The 25,898-nt window shown below is 48.2% G+C and overlaps 1 protein-coding gene and 1 long non-coding RNA gene across 2 annotated transcripts; one reads left to right on the top strand and one right to left on the bottom strand.

Annotated features, from left to right (window-relative positions):
• Window positions 1–12,843: 12,843 nt before the first annotated feature.
• On the top strand, window positions 12,844–13,427 carry LOC120648694. Its single transcript, XR_005665049.1, has 3 exons — window positions 12,844–12,931; window positions 13,010–13,265; window positions 13,340–13,427. It is a non-coding gene; the product is annotated as an uncharacterized LOC120648694 (long non-coding RNA).
• A 9,255-nt stretch (window positions 13,428–22,682) lies between these two features.
• On the bottom strand, window positions 22,683–25,447 carry LOC120651371 (thaumatin-like protein 1). The gene is made up of 3 exons (XM_039928847.1): window positions 25,128–25,447; window positions 24,317–25,013; window positions 22,683–23,301 (listed from the first exon to the last, which is right to left on the bottom strand). The coding sequence occupies exons 1-3, from the start codon at window positions 25,183–25,185 to the stop codon at window positions 22,899–22,901; spliced, it is 1,158 nt and encodes a 385-aa protein (XP_039784781.1). The 5' UTR covers window positions 25,186–25,447; the 3' UTR covers window positions 22,683–22,898.
• Window positions 25,448–25,898: the final 451 nt, after the last annotated feature.

Here is a 25,898-nt window from a genome sequence, read left to right as displayed (position 1 = left end):
AAAGGCACGGCGAATCGAGTAGTCGGGGCTAAGGGCCATGAGCCTTGCGACCCTAGAGACAAGTTCTCTACCCTCTTCAGGAGTCATAACTCCATCGACTACCTCGAATACCAACCTTTCTTTGTTCACTCAAAGTCAAAGGCACGGTGAATCGAGTAGTCGGGGCTAAGGGCTATGAGCCTTGCGGCCCTTGAGACAACTTCTCTACCACCGTCAGGAGTAAAACCTAGAGACATGAGCTCACCCTCCCCAGGGACGGTTACTCCATCGGCTACCTCGAATACCAATCTTTCTTTGTTCACTCAAAGTCAAAGGCACGGCGGATCGAGTAGTCGGGCCTAAGGGCCATGAACCTCGCGGCCCTTGAAACAAGTTTTCTACCACCGTCAGGAGTAAAACCTAGAGACATGAGCTCACCCTCCCAGTGATGGTTACTCCATTGGCTACATCGAATACCAACCTTTCTTTGTTCACTCAGAGTCAAAGGCACAACGAATCGAGTAGTCGGGGCCTACGGCCCTAGAGACAAGTTCTCTACCCTCTTCAGGAGTCGTAACTCCATCGGCTACCTCGAATACCCACCTTTCTTTGTTCACTCCAAGTCTAAGGCACGGCGAATCGAGTAGTCGGGGCTAAGGGCCATGAGCCTTGCGGCCCTAGAGACAAGTTCTCTACCCTCGTCAGGAGTCATAACTCCATCGATTACCTCGAATACCAACCTTTCTTTGTTCACTCAAAGTCAAAGGCACGGTGAATCGAGTAGTCGGGACTAAGGGCCATGAGCCTTGCGGCCCTTGAGACAAGTTCTCTACCACCGTCAGGAGTAAAACCTAGAGACATGAGCTCACCCTCTCCAGGGACAGTTACTCCATCGGCTACCTCGAATACCAACCTTTCTTTGTTCACTCAAAGTCAAAGGCACGACGAATCGAGTAGTCGGGGCTAATGGCCATGAGCTTCGCGGCCCTTGAGACAAGTTCTCTTCCACCGTCAGAGTAAAACCTAGAGACATGAGCTCACCCTCCCCAGGGACGGTTACTCCATCGGCTACCTCGAATACCAACCTTTCTTTGTTCACTCAGAGTCAAAGGCACGGTGAATCGAGTAGTCGGGGCCTACGACCCTAGAGACAAGTTCTCTACCCTCTTTAAGAGTCGTAACTCCATCGGCTACCTCGAATACCAACCTTTCTTTGTTCACTCAAAGTCAAAAGCACGCCGAATCGAGTAGTCGGGGCTAAGGGCCATGAGCCTTGCGGCCCTTGAGACAAGTTCTCTACCATCGTTAGGAGTAAAACCTAGAGACATGAGCTCACCCTCCCCAGGGACGGTTACTCCATCGGCTACCTCGAATACCAACCTTTCTTTGTTCACTCAGAGTCAAAGGCACGGCGAATCGAGTAGTCGGGGCCTACGGCCCTAGAGACAAGTTCTCTACTTTCTCGTCCATGAGACGACGACTTATTCGACTACTCCGGTACTCGACCTACGGACGGGACAAGCTCCCTATCTTCCTAAGAGGATCTCTTCATCCATGAGGTGACACCCGATCGACTACTCTGGTACTCGTTCTTCGGACGGGACAAGATCCCTATCTTCTAAAAAGGATCTCTTCATCCATGAGGTGACACTCGATCGACTACTCCGATACTCGACCTTCGGATGCGACAAGATCCCTATATCTCAAAGAAAATTCTTCACGTACATAAGGCAACAGCTAATCGACTACTCCGGTACTCGACCTTCGGATGGGACAAGTTCCCTACCTCCAAGAAGAATTGTTCATCCATAAGATGACCACACGTCGACTACTATGTATGCAATGCACTGCTACGATCAACCCAATCCCTTCAAAACATGCGAAGATATCACGATCACAACATCCAGACAAGATCTTTCAATGTTAGAGACATGGTCCTCCGCAGAATCCAAGATCAGACAAGCCTTCACAAACTCAACTCAAGATGGGAAGGACCTTTCATTGTCACCAAAGTCACGGGACTAGGATCCTATCGACTGACCTACATGGACGAACTAGAAGTCCCCAACTCTTGGAACATCGAGTATCTTCGGAAGTTCTACCCGTAAAGCTGTTAAGAGTCAACCTCCCGGATTTCAAACTCCAATAAAGAAAAATGGTCGTTCGGAGTACAATTCAAGCACTCAAGACAGCTTCAGGAGTCGTAACTCCATCGACAACCTCGAATACCAACCTTTCTTTGTTCACTCAAAGTCAAAGGCACGGCAAATCGAGTAGTCGGGGCTAAGGGCCATGAGCCTTGCGGCCCTAGAGACAAGTTCTCTACCTTCTTCAGGAGTCATAACTCCATCGACTACCTAGAATACCAACCTTTCTTTGTTCACTTAAAGTCAAAGGCGCGGTGAATCGAGTAGTCGGGGCCAAGGGCCATGAGCCTTGAGGACCTTGAGACAAGTTCTCTACCACCGTCAGGAGTAAAACCTAGAGACATGAGCTCACCCTCCCCAGGGATGGTTACTCCATCGGCTACCTCGAATACCAACCTTTCTTTGTTCACTCAAAGTCAAAGGCACGGCAAATCGAGTAGTCGGTGCTAAGGGCCACGAGCCTCGCGGCCCTTGAGACAAGTTTTCTACCACCATCAGGAGTAAAACCTAGAGACATGAGCTCACCCTCCCCAAGGATGGTTACTCCATCGGCTACCTCGAGTACCAACCTTTCTTTGTTCACTCAGAGTCAAAGGCACGGCGAATCGAGTAGTTGGGGCCTACAGCCCTAGAGACAAGTTCTCTACCCTCTTCAGGAGTCGTAACTCCATCGACTACCTCGAATACCAATCTTTCTTTGTTCACTCAAAGTCAAAGGCACGGCGAATCGAGTAGTCGGGGCTAAGGGCCGTGAGCCTTGCGACCCTAGAGACAAGTTCTCTACCCTCTTCAGGAGTCATAACTCCATCGACTACCTCGAATACCAACCTTTCTTTGTTCACTCAAAGTCAAAGGCACGGTGAATCGAGTAGTCGGGGCTAAGGGCTATGAGCCTTGTGGCCCTTGAGACAACTTCTCTACCACCGTCAGGAGTAAAACCTAGAGACATGAGCTCACCCTCCCCAGGGACGGTTACTCCATCGGCTACCTCGAATACCAATCTTTCTTTGTTCACTCAAAGTCAAAGGCACGGCGGATCGAGTAGTCGGGCCTAAGGGCCATAAACCTCGCGGCCCTTGAAACAAGTTTTCTACCACCGTCAGGAGTAAAACCTAGAGACATGAGCTCACCCTCCCAGTGATGGTTACTCCATTGGCTACATCGAATACCAACCTTTCTTTGTTCACTCAGAGTTAAAGGCACAACGAATCGAGTAGTCGGGGCCTACGGCCCTAGAGACAAGTTCTCTACCCTCTTCAGGAGTCGTAACTCCATCGGCTACCTCGAATACCAACCTTTCTTTGTTCACTCCAAGTCAAAGGCACGGCGAATCGAGTAGTCGGGGCTAAGGGCCATGAGCCTTGCGGCCCTAGAGACAAGTTCTCTACCCTCGTCAGGAGTCATAACTCCATCGATTACCTCGAATACCAACCTTTCTTTGTTCACTCAAAGTCAAAGGCACGGTGAATCGAGTAGTCGGGACTAAGGGCCATGAGCCTTGCGGCCCTTGAGACAAGTTCTCTACCACCGTCAGGAGTAAAACCTAGAGACATGAGCTCACCCTCTCCAGGGACAGTTACTCCATCGGCTACCTCGAATACCAACCTTTCTTTGTTCACTCAAAGTCAAAGGCACGACGAATCGAGTAGTCGGGGCTAATGGCCATGAGCTTCGCGGCCCTTGAGACAAGTTCTCTTCCACCGTCAGAGTAAAACCTAGAGACATGAGCTCACCCTCCCCAGGGACGGTTACTCCATCGGCTACCTCGAATACCAACCTTTCTTTGTTCACTCAGAGTCAAAGGCACGGTGAATCGAGTAGTCGGGGCCTACGACCCTAGAGACAAGTTCTCTACCCTCTTTAAGAGTCGTAACTCCATCGGCTACCTCGAATACCAACCTTTCTTTGTTCACTCAAAGTCAAAAGCACGCCGAATCGAGTAGTCGGGGCTAAGGGCCATGAGCCTTGCGGCCCTTGAGACAAGTTCTCTACCATCGTTAGGAGTAAAACCTAGAGACATGAGCTCACCCTCCCCAGGGACGGTTACTCCATCGGCTACCTCGAATACCAACCTTTCTTTGTTCACTCAGAGTCAAAGGCACGGCGAATCGAGTAGTCGGGGCCTACGGCCCTAGAGACAAGTTCTCTACTTTCTCGTCCATGAGACGACGACTTATTCGACTACTCCGGTACTCGACCTACGGACGGGACAAGCTCCCTATCTTCCTAAGAGGATCTCTTCATCCATGAGGTGACACCCGATCGACTACTCTGGTACTCGTTCTTCGGACGGGACAAGATCCCTATCTTCTAAAAAGGATCTCTTCATCCATGAGGTGACACACGATCGACTACTCCGGTACTCGACCTTCGGATGCGACAAGATCCCTATATCTCAAAGAAAATTCTTCACGTACATAAGGCAACAGCTAATCGACTACTCCGGTACTCGACCTTCGGATGGGACAAGTTCCCTACCTCCAAGAAGAATTGTTCATCCATAAGATGACCACACGTCGACTACTATGTACTCGACCCAAACTGAGACAAGATCTCAAGGAGAACCATTCATTCACGAGATGGAAAATTAGCAAAGAGGCATGATCTCTGCATCCACACAAAGTGATTACTCAAGCAAAGTTCTCCGAAAAAAACACAGCAATATATTATCAACGTCATATTAACATGACAATGAAAAGACAATACATCCTACTGTTCCATCAATTTTACAATCTGATCAGCCACAGGCTAGCCTCTTCTACATACTTGGCAATTTGGTCATGGTCACAAGTCGAACACATGCCATCGCCAAGAATAGCTATCTTCGCGGAAGGCCAGTATGACTTAACAAGGCCAAGAACTTGCGCCACACAGTTCCTAGAAGTCTCAGCCAAGTACTCAGCAAACTTCTGAGGAACCCCCCGCAGCCGGTCCACCAAGCTGCCTCCAGAGTCCTCGGCTGAACCCATCGACTCGACTACAGTCTGAGCCGCCGCCCGGAGATCCTGCAACTCCTTCTGATGGTTCTCAGCACCATCTGCGAACACAACAAGAGGAGCATCAGCACCCGTGCAACCCAAAAGAGAACTTCTCAAAAAGGGAAATACAGGAAGCTACCTCGATTTTTCTGAACCACTTCCTTCAACATTTTGATCTTCTGCTCGAGGGCAACGTTATCTTTCTTCAAAGTGGCATTCTCCGCCTCTAGCAAAATGATCTTCTGGCGATCCGCTTCAGTCGCCTTCAACTTCTGTGACTTCAAATATGACCGATTGGCCATTTGATACAACAACAGTCAGTCTACAGAAAAATCCCATAAAAGGAAAAAACTACTCGACAATAGTACTCACCACAGAAAACTTATGGAACTCCCGCACAACGGCCTGGAACTTCTTCATATTCTCAGCCGTCAACTGCAGATCATCCTCAAGCTGCTCGCCATGATAGCATTCAAAGGGAGGAGGCGATGCCCTAATCTCCTCCAGCAGGCTATCACTCGACTCCTCCACCTCCCCAGCATCTAGTGAGACACCTATTATCTTATCCACGTGAAGCAGTCGAGCTATTGGAAGAAGATTCGAACCATTGTAAGGAGGAACAATGGGCTCACCAACTGGAATCTCCTTCGAAGATTGCAGCCTCGCCCCCACCAACTCTCCCCGATGATTCCGCCATATTAGAAGGAGCAGCGGCTGCAGGAACCCCATCTTCAACCACTCGCCTCTGCTTAGGCGCAACACCAGGGCTACAAACAAAGGCAAAGATGTCAAACACCAAAAGCTCAGAGACAAAAACCACCTGACTGGTTACCTGACATCGTCGCTAGCCCTTCTCTTCCGCACAGTTGTCCTCGACTTCTTGGGACAACTAGGGCCGACTTCGGGTCCCGGACTCCCCTCACAGGACAAAGGTCCGACTCCTCCCGTCTTACTCTTCATCAGGTCTGCAAGGATAGCACAATCATCGGAGTTAGAACTCGATAGAGCCTCCGAAATAGTTGGATCCAAATCCGGCCGATAATCATGAGGCCGCAAATGAGCGCTAGGCATCATATGGCTCGGATTTGGAGGATCACTCCGATAGATCAACAAATCATCCTACAAAAAGACACGGAGTCAGCCAAAATGCAAAAGGATAGCTCAAAAGCACCCGATGCCACAGAACTTTACCTGTTTTGGCGGGTTATTCACATGGAACAGATCTGGAAGCACAAGAATGGAACCAACACCTTCAAAAAGGTTATAAAGAAGTACCATAGCTTCATCTCGACTGGTCTTCTCCGACGAAAATCGAGAGGGATCATACAGTCCCATGTACTCGAACCCAAGGCGACTGCGGCATTGCAAGGGATGAACCTGCCTCCTAAGCCAGGACGAGACAACTGTAGCCCCAGTCACCCCATCCCTTCGCAACTTGGCAATCCGCTCGAAAAGCTCTCCCACCTGATCAGCATTACCAGCAGGTACACACCACTCGTGGCGCATCTTCGGAGGCCCAGGAGTCCTCTCCGAAAGAGCAGGAGCATGGTTATCGATATAAAACCACTCCACTTTCCAATCCCCAATCTGACGGCACAGAGAATATGGGATATACTTCTCCACCATGCCAGGGCGAAACTAGAGATCAGCACCCCCACCCTCACAATATTCCTAAGATTGGGATATGGACTCAAGGAAAAGAGACTTTTGAAAAGATCAAAATGAGGATGAATCCCAAGAAACGCCTCAAATAGCTGAACAAAAATAGCTATATGCAGGATTGAGTCAGGGGTTAAGTGATGAAGCTGAATACCCCAGAAGAAAAGAAGACCCCGCAAAAAGTCGCAAGCGGAAATGGCAAGGCCACACTCAACAAAAGATTTGAAAAGAACAATTTCAGAAGTCTTTTCAAACGGCCTCCCATGACCCTTGGCCGATTGCCACCGAATCAAAGCCTTGGATTGCAAAAGATGGTGGCTAACAAGAGACGAGATCGCGGCTTCCAACAACTTACTTTTCTTCCACCCATCAGCCATCGTCGCTTCCTTCTCGGACATTCGGCTAGTAGATTTCTTCGGCGCCATCTGAAAAGTCACGAGCCTTTTCTCGCGCATATGCTCGGGGGCTGAGAAATCAACGGAAGAAACAAGGATATGGCTAGAAGCAAGAACAGGTGTAAACACAGATCGGATCTCCTCAGTTAAATAATAAGGTCAGTGGCACTCCCGAAAATATCAGGAATATCAAAGGTCGGAAAGTACACCTCGGTTGAGGAACATTAACCCTAAATCGAGGGATTTCAAGTCAAGGCTCGGGGACTATGAAGACATGCGTCATAAATGATGAACTTTTTTCAAAAAAGACCCTGAAGACATAAATGACCCGCAGCCTGATCCATCGGTTCAACCTGAGGCTCGGGGGCTACTCCATATGGAGCGCGAGTACATCGCGCACCATATCAGAAGGAGAAATTCAGGGCTAGAGCACCTCATAGCCTCGATGCAGCCAGGGAAGTACTCAGAAGACTACTCGAGGCGCTCAAAAGACTCCAAGCCTGAGCAATGGATTCCAAAAGCACTCGAAAGCACTCAATGGACATCTTCAGAAGTACTCAATGCCTACAGGACTCGACTACGAAGAGCTCGGGGGCTTGTCAGACCCGGAATAGTAGGACTGTCCACGGGCACAGAATATTCTAGAGTAGGGAGTAGTACATAGTTATGCCCTATCTCTTTTTGTATCTACCCGAATAGGAGTAGAACTAGTCGACGATCTCGGGAACTAGCCAAACCACTCAGACTAGAATCCTAACAGAACTCGACTAGGACTTCCATGTAACCCTACTTCCCCCGATCATATAAGGGCGGACAGGGACCCCTCCAAAAGATCGAACAATACCAAAGGGAATACAAACCACCACATAGGACATAGGGTATTACGCTCCGGCAGCCTGAACCTGTCTAAATCTTTGTGTTCCTTGCACCATTGCGTTCTGATCTTGGCGAGTCCCTACTCATAACCACTCTCCTCGGGATACCCCTCGGAGAACCCGACAGTAAAACACCGACAACCCCCTCTCCTCCTTGCGCGCGCCGGCGCCGGCGGAGCTCGCGCTTCTGCCCAATACCCCTCTCCTCCTCCTGGGCACCGGCGGCCCCCTCTCCTCCTCTCGCGCACCAGCACTGGCGGAGCTCGTGCTACTGCCCGCTGCCCCCACTCCTCCTCCCGGGCACTGGCAGCCCCGTCAACTCCTCCCACGCACCGGCGGCAGCGGAGGCCCATGCTCGCGCTCTTGCCAATGCCCCCCATCTATCCTCCTCCTGTGCGCCGGAGCAGGCGCACCCCTCTCGCCCAAATCGAGGACACGACACGGCAGCGAGGCGAGCTCTTGGCGTGGCAGATATGAGGGGCTCCAGAAGGGAGGGCCACCGGAGAGGCACCAGCGAGGAGGCGGAGGAGTGTTGGAGAGGAAGCAGGGTTGCGAAAGGGAGGAGAGAGTGACGGAAAAAAAATGCAAACCAGTATCCTCGTAACTAGTGGTAGGGGGCTAATTTTTGGCCCAAAAGCCAGTGAAAGCAGGGGGGAGAGGTGTTTTGGATATTTGTACAGCAGTGAAAGATACTTTTGGGCAAAAGCACATCTGACTTTTGTGCTCTTTGGTTGTGTTTTTGGTTTTTGAAGGCAAAAGCCACACCCAAAAGCCCAATCAAGCTTGTATTTTTTTGCGACCACAATTTCTAGGTTTTCTTGAACTAACATTCACTGGTCTTCCTTGTGCACCACACTCCTTCGCTGTCCGCCAAACACGTTGCACTTGATTGCTACTAACTTGTAACATTTCGCCAATTCTAGTTGTTGTGTTCAGTTTTAATCTTCCATGCATACTTCTCTCGAGCAATGTTGCATAAATTTCATGCCTTTCAGTTTCTTTCAAATTCCTAGACTGACTTAAATATTTTCATTTGCCTGGTCATGTTCAAAATCTGAGTCCTCTAATTCATCCTCAAGAAAAGCTACTTCTGTTGTATGAGCATCCACACCATAGTCTTGCATGTACTCCATCATGTCTACAATGAAAATAGGTGATGGGTCCTTTACCTAATACTATAGCCCAAAGGTTACTTGTTTGACCCTTTCCAAGGAATGTGCCCACATTACCTTCATTTAGTTGTTGCAGCTCCAAAGGATCAACATTGAGATTTGTTCAAGCATACACTAAAAGAAAAATGAGTTCTCATCTCACACGTTAGTACCGGTTAACATTTGGTCTGGTACTAAAGTTGCCACGGAGTCATTTTAGTAGTGGGTCCAAATTTTAAAGCTCCCGGAGCCAATTTACTACCGGGTCATAACAGCACCTGGTACTAAAAGTCACCTTTTAGTACCGGTCAATAATACCGATAGGTACTAAAAGGTGACATTTAGTACCAGTCAGAGTCTTGGTCCGGTACTCAATGGTCCTCCAAGGGTTAGTTCAAAAGAAAAGCATCTCCTATCCAGTCATATGTAATGCATAGGTGGGATGGTAAGAAAGTTATGCGTGAGGCTGGATGTCATGGGTTCGAATCCTCGCGATCGCGCACGCGCATTTACGCCTCGCATGACTTGCGACGATGCGTGCGTGCGAGCCTCCCAAGACTTCGTAATTTTTTTCTCATTCTTCTGGGAGCCGATACTAAATAGCACTCCAGTTAGTACCGACTAGGCGGTACTGGTCTGCCCGATCGGTACTAACCGTGCCATTTGCTCGGTACTAATGAGCATATTTCTAGCATCCTTTTTCTGGGTGGCGCGCGTTTAGTACTGGTCTATAGCAGCTGGGAAATAGTGAGTTGAGAAAGGAGATAGTGAAACTTAACTAGTCTTTGTCATGGAAGGGAGTTACTTCTCTCGAGTATGTACAGTACAGCGGATTTAGGAATAGGCAAACGTTACCATTACATAGTGGATCTATGATAGCAGATGTATGCACCACACCAACCTCTCTATCTAGCCGTAATCTTACTGTGACCGATACTATATAGCACTCCAGTTAGTACCGACCAGGCGGTACCGGTCTGCCCGATCGGTACTAACCATGACATTTGCCCGGTACTAATGAGCATATTTCTAGCAGTGATAGCAACCTGCTCATGTTCATGAAAGGCTACATCTGTAGTATCAGCATCCACGCCGTAGTCTTGCATGTACTCCATTATGTCTACAATGGATAAAAGGTGATCAGATCTTGAACTTAATACTGTAGCCCAAAGGTTACTTGTTTTACCCCTTTCTAATGAATGTGCCACATTATAATATGATTTATAGTCTTGGTGGACTGCTATAATTAAGAGAACATGTTACCTTCATTTGATTGTTGTACCTCAGAACCATCAACATTGTGATCTATTCCATGCATAGCAACCTGCTCATCTTCCTGGAGAAGTTGGTTGGGACTGAGCTTCTTCAAGCCTACGGACTTCATCATGCAGGTCATGGGCTTGCTTGCTCATCTGGTAGTTCTCCATTTAGACCAGATAAGTGATGTTAAGATTCTTCATCTAGTATTTTGCTTAGATCAATGGCCATGGCTGATGGTGAAGTGGATTGCAGGCTGCAATGCATGATTTGGAGCACGTGATTTGCTTATATAGTGGGGCACTGCTGCTATGGCACACCGCAGTTGAAATTTTGAATGTCTATGTATGTAATGGCGCCAATTTTCTCTTTGTAATGGTTCTAGTACATTTCTGTGATTTTTCTCTCCCGGGAGAATCTGGAGTGTAAACATGGCACACAGCTAGCTTTCATGTTCATTTTGATTCTGGAGTGTAAACATGGCACATATCTAGTTTTCAAGTTTATTTTTCAAACTGTATACTCTACAATCATTACGACTATTATCAGCCTATCCATAATCTTTGAATAGAGGTAAAATTATCATTTGCTATCTATACTAATTTTGCTCCCGTTCATAAAATGCACTTATACTGTGACGGAGTACACCGTAACATCAAACATAGCGAGCTAGTGTGTTGCACGAAAGATGGTGGGGCCGGGCCTCCAGGGGTGGGGTCCCGGCCTGCGCAAGGCTACTAGCGCGGTCAAGATCTGTGTGATGGCGAGCGTCGAGGTCCGGGGCCAGGCCGGGGTGAGCAAGGAAAGGCACGAGAGAAGAGGAGATGCTCGCTGCCTGCTCGCCAGGGTTTAACTTTTCGGTGGTAAACCGGCGAAAAACCGGTGAATTCACCGTTTTCGGTAGGTACCGGGAAGTGGTATACCGGTGTTTTTCGGTATTTTTCGTTTCGAATTTCAAAATTTCAAAATAATTTATAAATAACCATCATAAAAATCGGCAAAAAATTATGATAAAAAACTAGAGATTTTTATTAGCTTATAGCACCTGAAATCATTCAAATCTAAGTTGATTTGGTAGGTCAAATTGATGATTTGGTTTCGAACCCGTTAGAGACCCGTTAACTCGTTAAGAAAATATGTATTCCCTTTAACCCCTTATCCATTCCCACCGACAGCTCCTCATTCCCAGTTTCCCACCAACAGCTCCCTCCCTCCTGAAGCTCAGCGTGCCGCAGCCCTCAGCTCAGGCCGCCGGTTGCAGCCGGTTTACCGGCCAGGAGCGCCGGTTTTCCGGCCGGCACGCGGCCGGTTTCCGACCGTACCGCCGCCCTCAGCTCAGGCCGCTGGTTGCAGCCGGTTTGCCGGCCAGGAGCGCCGGTTTTACGGCCGGCACGCGGCCGGTTTCCGACCGTACCGCCGCCCTCAGCTCAGGCCGCCAGTTGCAGCCGGTTTGCCGGCCAGGAGCGCCGGTTTTCCGGCCGGCACGCGGCCGGTTTTGGACCGTGCCGCCGCCGGCGGTTTTCCCCGCGGTGGGAGCATTTCTCTTATTTGTAAGTTCTCTGATTCTTTTCCAGTGTTTCTTAGATTATATATCTATTTGAGGCATATCATTTGTGTGGATGTGTTTCATAAGTTGTAACAAGAATTGCTGAGAAACGGGCATTAATATTTGTGTTGATCTGAAATAGGTTAGTGGGAAATGTGAGTTCCAGATATCGATCATATAGAAATGGTTGAGTGATAGGCTCATAGCTATTTTTAGTTTATAAGCTTGCGTGAATGTCTAGCGTATTTACTTACACTATACCTCTTTGCAACGTTGCAGGACAATGGCCGACATTGTGTGGCAGCATGGCCGAAAGGTCAAGGGTGGATTCAAATGCAATTATTGTGGTAGGGAGAAGAGTGGCGGAGGGGCAACAAGGTTCAAACAACATTTGGCACATAGGGGAAGCGATGTGGCAGACTGCCCGTCGGTTCCACCGGATGTGAAGGCATACTTTATTGAGCAGTTGGAAAGGAACAAAGATAAAGCAAGAGAAAGGGCCCGTCAAAAGCTATTGAGGGACGCAGCAGCTAGGTCGTCAAACGTTGACGCAGAGCAGCTGGGGGGCGAGGGGTACGATGAGGACGAAGAGTTGCAGGAAGCACTACGACATTCAAGGTAGGAGTACGAGTTCATGCAGCAAGCTAGCCCAAGATATGAGAGGGGTGGTGGCTCTGGATCACGAGCTCGAGGTAATGATGTTCGGGGCATGTTCACTAGGAGCCGGTCACATGTCCCTAAGAGGGTTAGGGACTACCACCTTGGGTTGAGCTCGGCTCCACGACAACAACGGATAGATACTGGTCCATGGACTGTGAAGGGGTGGACTAAGAGGGAGCTTCTTGGGAGGGCACGGGCAAAAGCTTGCCATGCTGTAGGTATTCCAGGACGGAAAGTCGATGACCCTTACTTCAGGGCTGCCATCGTGGAGACGCAAAATCAAGGTAAATACATATATTTTAAATTATATATTTTTATTTTCATCATTGTGATCTCAATACTTTATGTTTCCGTGACTGCAGGTGTTGGCATCAAAATACCATTAGGAAGGGATATTGATGGCAAGTATTTAGATGAGAATGTGAAGGAGATACATAACGAGATAGAGAAGTGGAAGGCCGAGTGGGAACATTGTGGCGTCACCCTCATGTGTGATTCCTGGACTGGGCCTATGAGGAACTGGTTATCAATTTTTTGGTCTATAGCGGGGGCACCATGTATTTCTTGAAGTCGATTGATGCGTCGGGTGAAATACAAGACCACCAATTCTTATTACAGGTATTTCCTGCTTCATGCATTGAACATAGGCACAATCGGCGTCATACTCATGTATCCTTGACATTGTTGTGCAGGCGATCAAAGCACAGGTCTTGAAAGTGGGCAGTGAGAATGTTGTTCAGATAGTGACTGACAATGGATCGAACTATAAAAAGGCATGCACGTGGTCGACAGGCCCTCCTTACATATGATCAAGATAGCTCTAGCTCCTCCTCCACTGGTCAGTATCAGGGTCCTGGTCAGTACTATAACCCCTATAGCACTTCTCCACCTACAGGAGGCTTTCTGTGGCCACCTCTAGGGACCATGAACTCATCTGTTCCGCGGTCAGTTGCAGCGCTGCCTTACTTGCAACTTCACGGCTACACACCATATGGAGTTCCTTATGGTCAGGGGTACGGACAGCCTACGTACCCATATTTGCCAGAAACAAGTGAGCCGTATGAGGGACCACCGGGAGAGAGATTTAAGGACTGAAGAACGTAGGTACTCAAGGAACCGAAAATGTTTTATATCTATATTTCACTTTTTCTAGTTATTTCATTCATTTCATACAAAATCTTCGTATGCAGAGACTATGCATTTGCTACATGGATTATGGATGAACAGTACTTTCGATTACAATGGATGCAATATGTTTATTATATGTTGTGTATTATAATCTATAAATATAGACATAATTAGGGCAAACTCCGTCAAAATTTGTATTTCTCATTGTGTGCTGAAGTTTATTATATGTTGTGTATTATAATCTATCAATATAGACATAATTAGGGCAAACTCCGCCAAAATTTTCAATTTTTTTCATAAATACATAATTTTCCATCATTTTCCAACCATTACCATCATTTTTCGGTGAAAAGCAACGGAATTCCGGAAAAATGCAACGAAATTCCGACCGGAAAACCGAAATTTCGGAATTTTGATTTTGAAAACTCTTTCCGGTCGAAATCACCGAAAAACCGCGAAATTTTGGCCGGTATACCGTTTCCGGTGGCCACCGAATTTTCGCGCACCGGATGGAATGCTGGCTGGATCCTTCGTCGGTCTGTCCGTCTGTCCGTCCAGGGAGACTACTGTATGCCTGACAAAAATGTTGGTCATGTAGTAACATTTGGATTCGGACGTAGTGGTGCCCAAGTCCCAATGTTCCGTTTCCATCGCTACCCGCCTCACCTCACCTACGGACAGCGGTCTTCGTCTTCGTTTCTTTTTCTTTGGAATAAGTAAACAGCAATATTGTTGGTCGCATCAAACGTACAATAATTTATGCATCGCCACATCGATATACTAAGGTCAATTTTAATGAGAGTGTCATAAAAATATCATGATATTAAATTACTAACATGTACTAATAGTATGAGGAGAGACAAGAGATGAGTATCATAAAATGTGAGAAGAGTGTCATGGTGATGACCCTCCACTGGCACAGTTCTTAAGATTTCAGTCTAGCCAACTGTATCGATGACACTCCTACTGAGACTGGCCTAAGGGCATATACAACTCTATAGACAGCTACCGTCTGTAACAGTTTTGAACACCGCACACAGACAACTATCTTCTTGTCCAGTGGGGTGTCTGTGAGTTATTACCGACTGGCCGATGTTTACAATTAGGGGTTCCTTATCACCGTACATTACTGGTACTTACTGCGGAAGTTATTACGGACGGTATCAGTGGATTTTTCCCAAAACGATCGGCTGACTGCATATTGTAATTCATATGCATATTAAAATATAAAAACTTAAGAATCATGTCACTTTCCAATCAGTACCCCCTCCTCTCCCCACCTCACCCCACGCGGCAGGACACGCACAAATAAATTTTGAGTGAATTCCTGGGTGAGCATCGCTAGTAGAGATTCGTGGGAATCCATTTAGAGATTCAACCACGGCCAGACGATGAAAGAGTAGAAGAAAAAAGAGGACGAGAGGCATTGACATGTGGAGCTAGGGGCAAATCCGTCTTTCGTCACCTCAGTTAACACATATGGATGGAAAAAGGGGATGGAATGGCACCGAAGGTACAAACCAAATTTCTATAGCACTGGGGGGATTCCTAAAATTTTGTGGCAGCAAAGGAATATGCTAGAGTTTCTGTGGCACTAAGAGAATTTACTCTTTATCTCCCAACAATTTCCCATGGCCGCGGTTCGTAAAGAGTACATCACATTGTTTGATCGTAATATGGAATTATTCTATTTCCATTTTTTTCTTGCTAGCTAATTGAGATAATATAAATTGTTTGCCAATAATCTAGAAGTCTTTTAAAGAATAGTGCTTTCATCAGCTACAAAGTTGAATACCGCGTCAATGCAAGCAGACTAAATTTCATGTTGACACGCTGTATTGTACTTCACCTTAACAGTATTACTATTTTGTTGATTTCCAAATGTTGGACTAAAAAGGATAAAATTGAACACGTTTTTCACTTGTTGGACGAACTTGTTAGCATTTCGCATGTAGACCTGTTTTCACTAATGTTCCGTAAAAACAATCCTCTCATTTTGTTAGGATACAATATCCCCCTCGCCTCCCACCCAAGTTTATACTGTAAAAAAAAAGTTGACTTGCATGACACTCAAATGAGTTCACTCAGTGCATTCGAGCACACTACATTTTAAATGTTCGTTAACCTCAATATAGATATGGTCATTATTTACAATGCCTAGCGGATGTAAATAGTATGGATATTTCGCGACTGATCGAAAGGGCTCGGATAGTGATTCAGATATTATTTTTGGATATCAAGTACAGACTCAGATAGTTCATTCGGATATTGGATTCGGATATGACTATATGAGAAGATCCATGGGATAATGGATAGTCCGGATAGTCAAGTCAGATACTAGATTCGGATAGTTATATTATACCAAATATGTATTAATAAAAATCTAATTAAATGTCTAAAAAAATATAACTAATTTATTTCATATTAGAAAAATATAAATTAGCACTAAATTTTTCTAAAACTATAATATATCTATCGGTACTGTATTGGATTAATATAATTTTTCCTTTAATTTCTAAAAGATTATAACTAATTTATTCAAATCATAAAATATAAAATTAGTACAATTTTTTTCTAAAAATATAATCTATTTATTACTCAATTGGAGTTGGATCTTATTTATTTCTAGTTTAGTTCGAGAAATAAACTTGCTCAGACAATAATTAGACTTGTTCTAATTAATAAAAATGCAATATATTATATATATATAACAATTCGAACTCTAGGATCGCTCCTACATAGTTATGCATGTAATAATTTAGAATGTCAATGCTGTGTAATTTAGTGCTCAAAATGGTATGTCATTTGTAGTTAAGTTGGTTAATCAAGCACCATTTAGTTTGAATCTAGCTTCCTGAGACTGACAAATCGATTTGAGTGCTTCTCAAATATTGATAATATAATAAGTTATAATTTTGTTAATTGAATGTCCCTGATCTAAGCTTTGTAGCAAGTTTTTTTTTATGAAACAACTTTGTTGCAAGTTAGAATGCCATGTAGTCGAATCTATCTTACCTATGCGATAAGTTAGAAATATCATGTAATTATTTGTTAATATATTTCATTAAACATAATCTAGTTAAGATTTGGACTCATATAGTGTTATGTTACAACATACTCCCTTCGTCCCTAAATAACTGTCATCATTGATGTGCATGCCACAAGTTTAACTCTATTTGTAGAAAATACGTGCAACATTAATATTTCCCAAAAAAAATTATTAAGAAACTAGATTCAAAGATCTTTCTAATGATACTAATTATGTATCATAAATATTACTATTTTTTAATATATATTTAGTCAAAGTTGTTTCTCGGAAAACGAAAACAACAGAATAAATGTTGATTTTATTCGATATTGTCGGTACAATCAGACAGGGGTACCCTCTCCTACAAAACAAGGATGAAGGCGCTCAGGAGCGGCGACAACGGACCACGGGTCCGGACCCCCGCGCACAGGTCCCGAACCTCCATGGGCCGGACCTGGGCCTCTACAAATGGAAGCCAGACCTCCAACAAGCCTGAGCCTTCGGAGCCAGCCGAGGGGCCCGGACCCTGCACCCTATTCGAGCGGAGATCCGGAGCCCTCACAAGCCCCTGTTGGCTCGGCCGCCGACCCCAGGGTCCGGCACCGCCACGTGTCTCACAGGCGCGAGTCCTCTGCCTGAAGCCAGCCCTCCTGCCGCATTAAATACTGGTGGTTGAGGCGTGCGCTGCCAGATCAGGGCATCGGATGCCCTCTGACGGGTTGGACAGGCGTGACATGACAACACGGTAAGCCCTCCTATTTCCAAGACGGCTCGCCTGTTACCAAGGCACGCAGCAGTGTCTCAGCGCCGCGCGCGTGGGCGACGAGTTATGATGACTGGCTACTAACTGGGGCAACAGTACACGCTGCTACAGCGGACTAAGTTAGTAGTTCGGCGCTTCATCATGACCTCGACGCGCGGTTGCAGAGACTAGACTCTACTCCGACAGGACAGCTCAAGACCATCTCTGGTCAGAAGCTACGCACGAAGGCCGACGACATGATCTCCGGATCTGGGGCATTGAAGGCCAAAGAGTAGTTTATAATACATAGCCGGGTCCACATGTCGGGGCCCCGCTCTGTGTACGTGCTCCCCTTAGGCATATAAAAGGGAGGGCACGCACGATAAGATGGAAGACGAGGTCACATGGTCCAAAAGCTCACGAAGCTCACACATCCTCCCTCTCAGGCTCAGAGAGCACACTTTAAGCTCTGGCAATACAACTCACAGTGGATATAGGGTATTATGCTTTGGCGGCCCGAACCACCCTAAATCCTTGTGTGCTTCTCGCATTCATTCGCCTCTAGATCGAGCACTCCTTGACTGCCCCCAAGCTCATCCTACACTTATGATTAGGCGGGTGCAATCCGCCACCTGAAGTGCCCCGACCCGAAGATCAAGGCTAAACCATGTATTAATTACCGAATAAGGTCTCCGGCATAATACATGTTACATCAAGTGGAGTCCAGAGTCATACAGAGCTTTATTCAACACGTACACGAGGGGTGAAGTGACAACACAACGCTACACAGAGCAACCATAGGATAACGACTAGCATGACGGCATGGAGGATTAGCTCTTCATCCATCACGGCTCCACTCGATCAGCTTGGGTGCGGACACGATCTACTCGTAGTCTTCTGGCACAAAGTCAGGATCCTCTAGAGAAAAATCAACAGGGGTGAGTACAAAAGTACTCAGCAAGCTCCACCTCGTCCTATGGGAGGGGAATGACATGCACGACGCACATTAAGCACAATGCATTAGCAATGCAACTAATGGTATGCAACCCTTCCCGACACAACCCACAGTAGGTAGCTCACTAGTTGTCAGGACCACACCGTAGCCTGCCCATACCGTGGACACGGACTATTCGAATGGATTATACACTATGCAGAGGTCGTACACTATACCCACACGCTCGACTGCCCGAACGGACAACCGACATAGCCGACACCCAGCCGTGGTCTCACCCCAGCCCGGCCGCACAAACCCTCGGGCCCTGACCCCAATGGTCTATACCCGTAAACCATCCCTGCGACCGTCAGGCTAACCAGTGGGATTAGGCTAAGTCCGGCCCATACCGGAACCTGTGGTCGTACTAAAGTAAGCTAGGTGAGATGTCAAAACAACTCGGTCCTTATGGTTCACCAGGGCAGCAACCATCCCTCAACATACCAACTCGAGCCTACCACCACGGTAGCACTCACCTGCCAGTCTACCACCATGGTAGCGCCGGCTCCAGCATACCCAGCTGCCCTAGCCTCAGCCAAAACCCTTCATATCCTAGTCTCAACTCTGGATACGCATAACTACTCATATGCATGTATGAGCACACTCAATCACTCAAGTACCGGTATATGTAATCGATCCTAATTAGCATCAATGCAAAGGATTAATTAGCATCATTAGATTCGTCTCGCGATTTACAACCCATCTATGCAAAAAGTTTTGCAAATAGACTTCATTTAGTACTTCAAGTGACCAAGATGCCTTTGCAAATTTTTTTTGCAAAATGAACTAAACAGGGCCTAAATGGGCTGTACGAGATGCTACATCATATTAATGCTGATGTGCAGGAGAAAGAAGAAGCGGACAACAAAGTTTCAAAGTACCTTGTGAGAGGATGACGTGGGCTATATATTAACGACAGGTCTATATTAACAACTAGATGATTCCCCGCGCGTTACTGCGGAATTTGAGAGAGTTTTTCAATAAACTATGATAAAAATACAGTAATTATTTAAATAAAACACCATGGAGAACATATATAGTAAGACAAATAAGAACTTCGATTGAGTTTGGCTAAAAACAAAAAGATGATATATTTTTTTAATAAAGAAAAGCTCATATAAATGGTGGAGATTACGTTGAAATCTATATGAGAAATCTCTTGGATAAAAAATAATAGATTTTTGAGTTATTCTTTGGTTAGAGAAGAAAGAAACGAATATAACATGCATTTCATGGATATAGGACATGCACGGAGTTGATTGGATGGTTACAGTAATAAAGGTGATGTGGCTGATTCAAAGAACATAGAAATAGTAATAAATTCTTATGGATACTAATAGTGATGCACATATTGACATAGATGAATGAAGTAATTATATATATTCTAATTACTTCTATAAATAAATAAACTATTATAATTAAATGTTAGTGGATTGCATGACATGCTGACGTAGATAACAAAATGCTAGTGTTTTTAATTATATGTAATAGTTCATTGTTGCGGTGGATAGCTTGCATGTTGAGAGAAATCTCTAGTGGAGACTAACTATATAGATTTTATAGATAAACCATTATACAAGTTGGTTGTTAGATGTGATGTAAATAATAGAGCACTAGCATAAAACCAGCAGCAAGCTTAATTATTGCTCTCTCCATTCGAGAAAAGAAAATTGTTTTGGAATACGGTTTTCAAAGCTTAACTTTATCCTTATATTTTTATAAAAAATGTTTATCTTAAAGTGATATAATTATATTTTTATGAAAGCATTTTTCAAAATAAATCCATTCATATAATTTTTGTATTTTAAACTAAACAATTTAAAATTTATTCATAATTTATATTCCTAATGTTTTAGGTTTCTCCAAAACAATTTCGGGCGCGTTTAGTTCCCAAAAATTTTCATCTCCCCTTTAAACACGCGTATGAAGCACTAAATATAATTGAATAACAAAACTAATTACACAGTTTGGATGTACACGTCGAGACGAATCTTTTGAGCCTAATTAGTGCATGATTAGTCATAAGTGCTACAGTAACCCCACATGTGCTGATGATGCGGTCAAAGGCCTCAAAAGATTCGTCTCGCGGTTTCCAAGTGAGTTCTGAAATTAGTTTTTTAATTAGTGTCCGAAAAACCCTCCCGACATCTGGTCAAAGTGTCGATTTGACATCCAAAAAATTTTGTTTTTGGAACTAAACGGGCCCTTCTTTTCGAGCGAGTACTAGCTTTGCTGACAATGGCCGGGTCCGAGGAGAAAAGTAGAGCTGCGGAATGAAATAAAAGAAATGAGAGCGGTCTGGCCTTGGGGTTGCCTCAGAGACTGACAGACAGAGTGCCCTCAAAAAAAAAAAGACTGACAGACAGAGGCAGGCCCATGCTACCACGTCGCAGGTCGCAACAAATCTCCTTTCGCCTCGCTCCAAAGCAGAGGGGGCCCCTCCTACTTCGTCTTTGTGGCCTCGGTACCCGCGCATGTGCGGACCACTCCGTCACTACTCCGCAGCTCGCTAGACGTGCAGTGCTCCTACCAGTAAAACTGTTGTGAGGCTACCCGCAACGGTGTGCGGTAAAAGTTACTCCCGGATCACATAGCGTAAAAATCCCCTGCTGCGGGGAACGCTACCGCGTGCGGTATGATTGCGGACGGCCTCTTCCACCCCAAATCTGGGGGAGGTACCGCACGTCCGGTACGAACGGGCGTGGTGCGGGCCCGCGCGTCCTCGCGCCAACCCAACCGCCCCCGACTGGCAGCGCGGAGCGGGTGGACCGGCGGCGGCCAGCGTGCCCTGCACCGGAGAGGAGGAAGAGGAGGCCGAGCTCGCGGCGGAGGAAGGAGGGAGGATCTGCGCGGCAGAGCTCGAACTCGACGGCGGATTCCGCGACCGCGTGCCGCTCCTCGCCCCGGCCATGGCGGACGCTGGCCATGGCGGCCACCAGCCGGTGCCTCCGCATACCGACGCCCTGCGCATGCCGCTGCCGAGTCCCGATGCCGCCGCTCGCCTCCGCCTCGCCGCGCACGCCTCTGCTCAGCTCGGGGAGCACGAGGGGGCGCCGCGAGGCCCGCCGCTAGGCGAGTCCCCGCTCCCCCGTGCCCGCCCCAATGCCGTCCGCCCCCCTGTCGCCGCTCGCCGCGCAGGGGCGAGGGAGGGGTCGTCGGCCGCTGAGGCACTGGGAAAGCAGCGGCCAGCAGCTTGGCGTCACTGCTCCGCGCCGCGCCATGCCTCCCGCCACAGCTGGCCGCACCTCCGCAACGCCGCGCACCGCATCTCCACTCGGCGCCGCCGCCGCTTCGCCTCACCGCTCCGCGCAGCCACTGCGCACTCTGCCCAGTGCTAGAGCGCCTCCGCACGCCGCGCCGTCGCGGACTGGGGCCCTCCGCCGCCACCGGCCGGCCCCGCGGCCCTATGCAGCAACTGGCCGGCGACGGCCCTGCCGTTGTCGCTGCTACGCGCCGGCCCGCGTGCGCGCCCGCCGGGGCAGGACAGCGCAGAGCTATCCGCTGCGAGCTCCATCAGGGAGACTCCGCCGCCGGGGGGCAGGGGCAGGCGTCGATTAGCGCTTGCGCGGCCGCTGGGACAGGGACGGGCTGCCGCTCGCACGCACGGAACTCTGCCGCCGAGACAGGGCCAGAGGAAGAGTGCCAGGGAGAGGAAGCAAGGAGGAGGCGCCAGATCCGGTCGCACTGGAGCTCGAGCAGGCGGGCCTTGCCCTCTCCCGGCGCGGCGGAGCTCAAGGAGGAGCGCCATTAGTGGGCGGCGCGAGGGAGGGAGGGAGGGACGGAGCGCCGGCGCGGGGAGGGAGGAGACCGGCGGAGAGAGAGAGGGAGGGGGAGCCGACGGGGTGAATGGAAAATAATTTAATAAGTCTGACAAGTGGACTCCGTTGCTGGCAGATGGTGTAGGGGAGAGATACAAAGGAAAGATGGGTGCGGAAGAAAATAACAGAGGAGAAAATCTCGATCATCAAAATGAAAATATATTTTTAGAGGAGAAATTTAGAAGACGATAAGTGCGGATAGCCTTACTCACGCACCCCACTCGTACAGTTGAGTGGAGAACCCATGCCCTGGCTCCGCCGTGTTCCCCGCCACCCTCGAGCCACGAACAGCATGGTAATTAGTAAACAACAACGAACAAAACGCAGCTAGCACGAGAAGGATTAGCTTAAACCAAAAGCCACACACGTTCATGCGTCTTGTCCTCTAAAACTAGTACTAGTAACCACAGCTATCTAAATTAAACTTGACATCAATCAATAATCATCTACAGACGCCACCATGCTGTCATCTTGCCTCCGGATCGGAGCTTCCCCCATCCCCCAAATTGCAAGCGAATTCCTCTAATCTCACTCACTACCCCGCTTACAGCAGGAGCTGCCGCAAATGGTGGCAGAGCAGCGTCGCCAGCGGCGCTGCCATTAGCTTCGCCGAGGCGGCCAGCGGGGCGGCGGCGGACGCGTCGCCGGTGGCCATGTTGGCGAGCCACGAGACGCCGTCCTCGCTTCTGCTGGCGCCGAGGAGCACGCTGCCTTGCTCCCCGCCGCCCTCGATGCCGAGGCTGCCGACCATTGGCATCGCGCTGTCAGGGGTGGCGTCCGTGAACGTCGTGCCGGGCATCATGGTCCCCGTCGGCATCGCAGGCGTCGCGCCCGGCATCGGCGTCGTCGTCCCAGGCACCGTCGTGGGGGTGGCGCCCGGCACCGTCGTGGTCGTCGTCCCCGGCACCGGCGTCGGTGTCGCGCCCGGCATGGTCGTCGACTTCTGGCTGCGCTCACGTGGCGTCACGGGCACAAACAAGAACAGCGGCGCAACATCAGTGATTCCGCTCACATGCACATTACGAAACAAATGGACAAAAGCAATGCAAACAAATACTACTAGAAAACAAGGGTGAAAAAAACAGCGCTTTTTTTTTCATCCTAATCTGCTGCTAAGCCACCAAAATCTTGTAGAACCAATATTCCTAGCCTTTCCCGGTTTCCCCTTTCTAGTCAGACACTCAGACGAGATAAACAGATTACATTATCAGATATGATAATGACTTTAGTAGTTTAGCTAACTGATTAAACTCTCGCGAAAAAAAGTCAGAAATCTCTGACAATGCCAATCTTGTGACAAGACGAGCCCATGGGTAAATTATTGAGGCCCTTCCCACCGCATAAACCCGTAAACACAAAAAAAAACATCATATCGAATGTTTCAATACATGTATGGAGTACTAAATAAAATCTATTTACAAAACTTTTGCATGAATCTAATGAGCCTACTTAATCTATGATTTGCAACAGTGATGCTACCGTAATCATCCGATAATTATGAATTAATCATATATTAATTAGCAATCATTATATTCGTCTGGCAATTTACCGATTTACAACCCATCTATGCAAAAAGTTTTATAAATAGACTTAATTTAGTATTTTAAATTAGCAAGATTCTTTCAAAAAAAATTACGTTCAACTAAACAGGGCCTGATGCCTCATACTATTGCAGTAAATAGGTCAGAAATCTCTGACAATTTAAGTGACAAGAGGAAGCAAGGGAGGCTGTCATGGCAGCTGGCTGTCTGTGTACACGGCAGTAAAAGGAGAGGTATGAAAGCAGATCAACTCCCCTTCACAACTCACAAGACAAGCCCAGAACCAGCCAAAGATCCAGACCAGCTTGGCATTAGCACAGTGCCAAATCCTGAACCATGTCTCTACTTTTATTTCTCTCTAGATAAAAGTTGCAAATTGCAATGTGAGCGACCAATTATTTAGGGCAATGGAGGGACGGACCTTGGGGTGGCGCCGGGGCAGAATGTGACGGTGTAGTCGGGGCGGCCGCCGCAGGTGAATGTGGAGGTGGGGTCGTCGAAGGCGTAGCTGTAGGAGCGCGGGCACGCGGTTTTGAACACCTGCGAGTAGGCCGTCGGCCGGCACGCCGCCGGGGACGCGAAGGCGCCGCTGCAGCAGTACTCGGGCCGCGAGAAAGCGTCGCACGCGCTCCGGCACGCGGCGCCGCCGCCGGCCCGGAGCTCCGCGGGGCACATCGCGTTCAGGTCCGCGGCGCACCCAGCCGCCGCGCACGACGCGGGCCCGCTGGAGCCGGCGCCGCCGGAGGTCTCCACCAGCACGGGGAGGTTGTAGCCGTCCACGAGGCTGACGTCGTAGAAGTCCAGCCCGCCGCTGCCGTCCAGCGTGAACTCGGCCAGCGTCGCCGGCGGCGCGGCACCCGCGCCCGCGCACTCGGCGGCGCCGGAGCCGCAGTCGCCAGTGGCGCAGACGAGCCGCCCCGTGGCGCCGTCCTGCGAGCAGTCCGTGCGCGCCCACATGCGGCCGGACCAGCCCGACGGCGCGGCCACCGCGCGCGCGGCGCCCGGCGGGAGCTCGAACCCCGTGGGCTCCAGCCGCGGGCTGCCGGCGTTGGACAGGATGCCCGGCCACACCGTGTCCGCGCACCGGTTGACGAACGTGAAGGTGGACGCCTCCCCCTCTGCAGGAAACAGAAATGCTTCAGCTTTGCTTACCCGCCATTGCTGACGACCCCGCGAGATCTCGAAGAAGAGAGAAACATCAATCGATTTGTGCAAAAAAGAAAATCCATTACCTCTCCACAAGATCAGGAGCACGACCACAAGGACGGCCACGGATCTTGGCAGCGCCATTGCTGCGCCTCGAGGCAATGCAGTGACGGGGTAGTGGCTGCGGCTGCAACTAGCAAGAAGCGTGCGCAGTGTGACTGTGTCAGTGCAGTTACTCCTGACTGCACCAGTGGTGTGGTAGCGGGACCGTTTCAGTTGACGAAGTGGAGGGAGGGGAGCCGCAAGCCACCAGCCCACCACTCACCCACTAGCCTCGGATGGAGGGATGAGATGAGATGGGCGCGGAGCGGAGCAGGCAGGGTGGGGGAGGAGAGGGAATCTTTGGGGAGGCGCTAAGGCTGTACTTATAGCAGCAAATCACTTTATTACCCCGCTTCTTTTTTTGCCTTTGTTATGATCCCTGTTTCCCGGGTAAAAGAGAAAGCTTGGGAGTGGGCTTTCACTGTTCATGTTCTTGATTGATGGTATTCTCCCTCTATCTGTGGCACGGAAGGAGGAATTTACGCGCTCGTCTCAACGAAGTGACAACTGACAAGTGAGCAACAATGGTTGTTGCACGCTATTAAAAGCAGTTTAATGTCATGCAATAAGCAAGTTACTATCAATGAATGCTGTGTTTAGATCATGAAAAATTTTGGACAAAATTCACCGTAGCAATTTTTAACCGAAAATTAGAAAAACTAAACATAATATAATTACAAAACTAATTATATGAATAGACGTGATCTATTAAGCCTAATTAATCTATCATTAGATGTTATTTACTGTAGCACGAC

The sequence above is a fragment of the Panicum virgatum genome, chromosome 9K, assembly GCF_016808335.1.
Source record: "Panicum virgatum strain AP13 chromosome 9K, P.virgatum_v5, whole genome shotgun sequence".
Classification (NCBI taxonomy): Eukaryota; Viridiplantae; Streptophyta; class Magnoliopsida; order Poales; family Poaceae; genus Panicum; species Panicum virgatum.
This window is presented reverse-complemented; position numbering and strand designations above follow the sequence as displayed.

Excerpts from the sequence above, each read along its gene's own strand:
- LOC120651371 (XM_039928847.1), bottom strand. The coding sequence starts at position 25,185 with ATGGCGCTGCCAAGATCCGTGGCCGTCCTTGTGGTCGTGCTCCTGATC. Across the intron at positions 25,014-25,127 it reads GCTCCTGATCTTGTGGAGAG|AGGGGGAGGCGTCCACCTTC; the intron begins GTAATGGATTTT and ends TGTTTCCTGCAG. Across the intron at positions 23,302-24,316 it reads TGCCCCGGCGCCACCCCAAG|CCAGAAGTCGACGACCATGC; the intron begins GTCCGTCCCTCC and ends ACGTGAGCGCAG.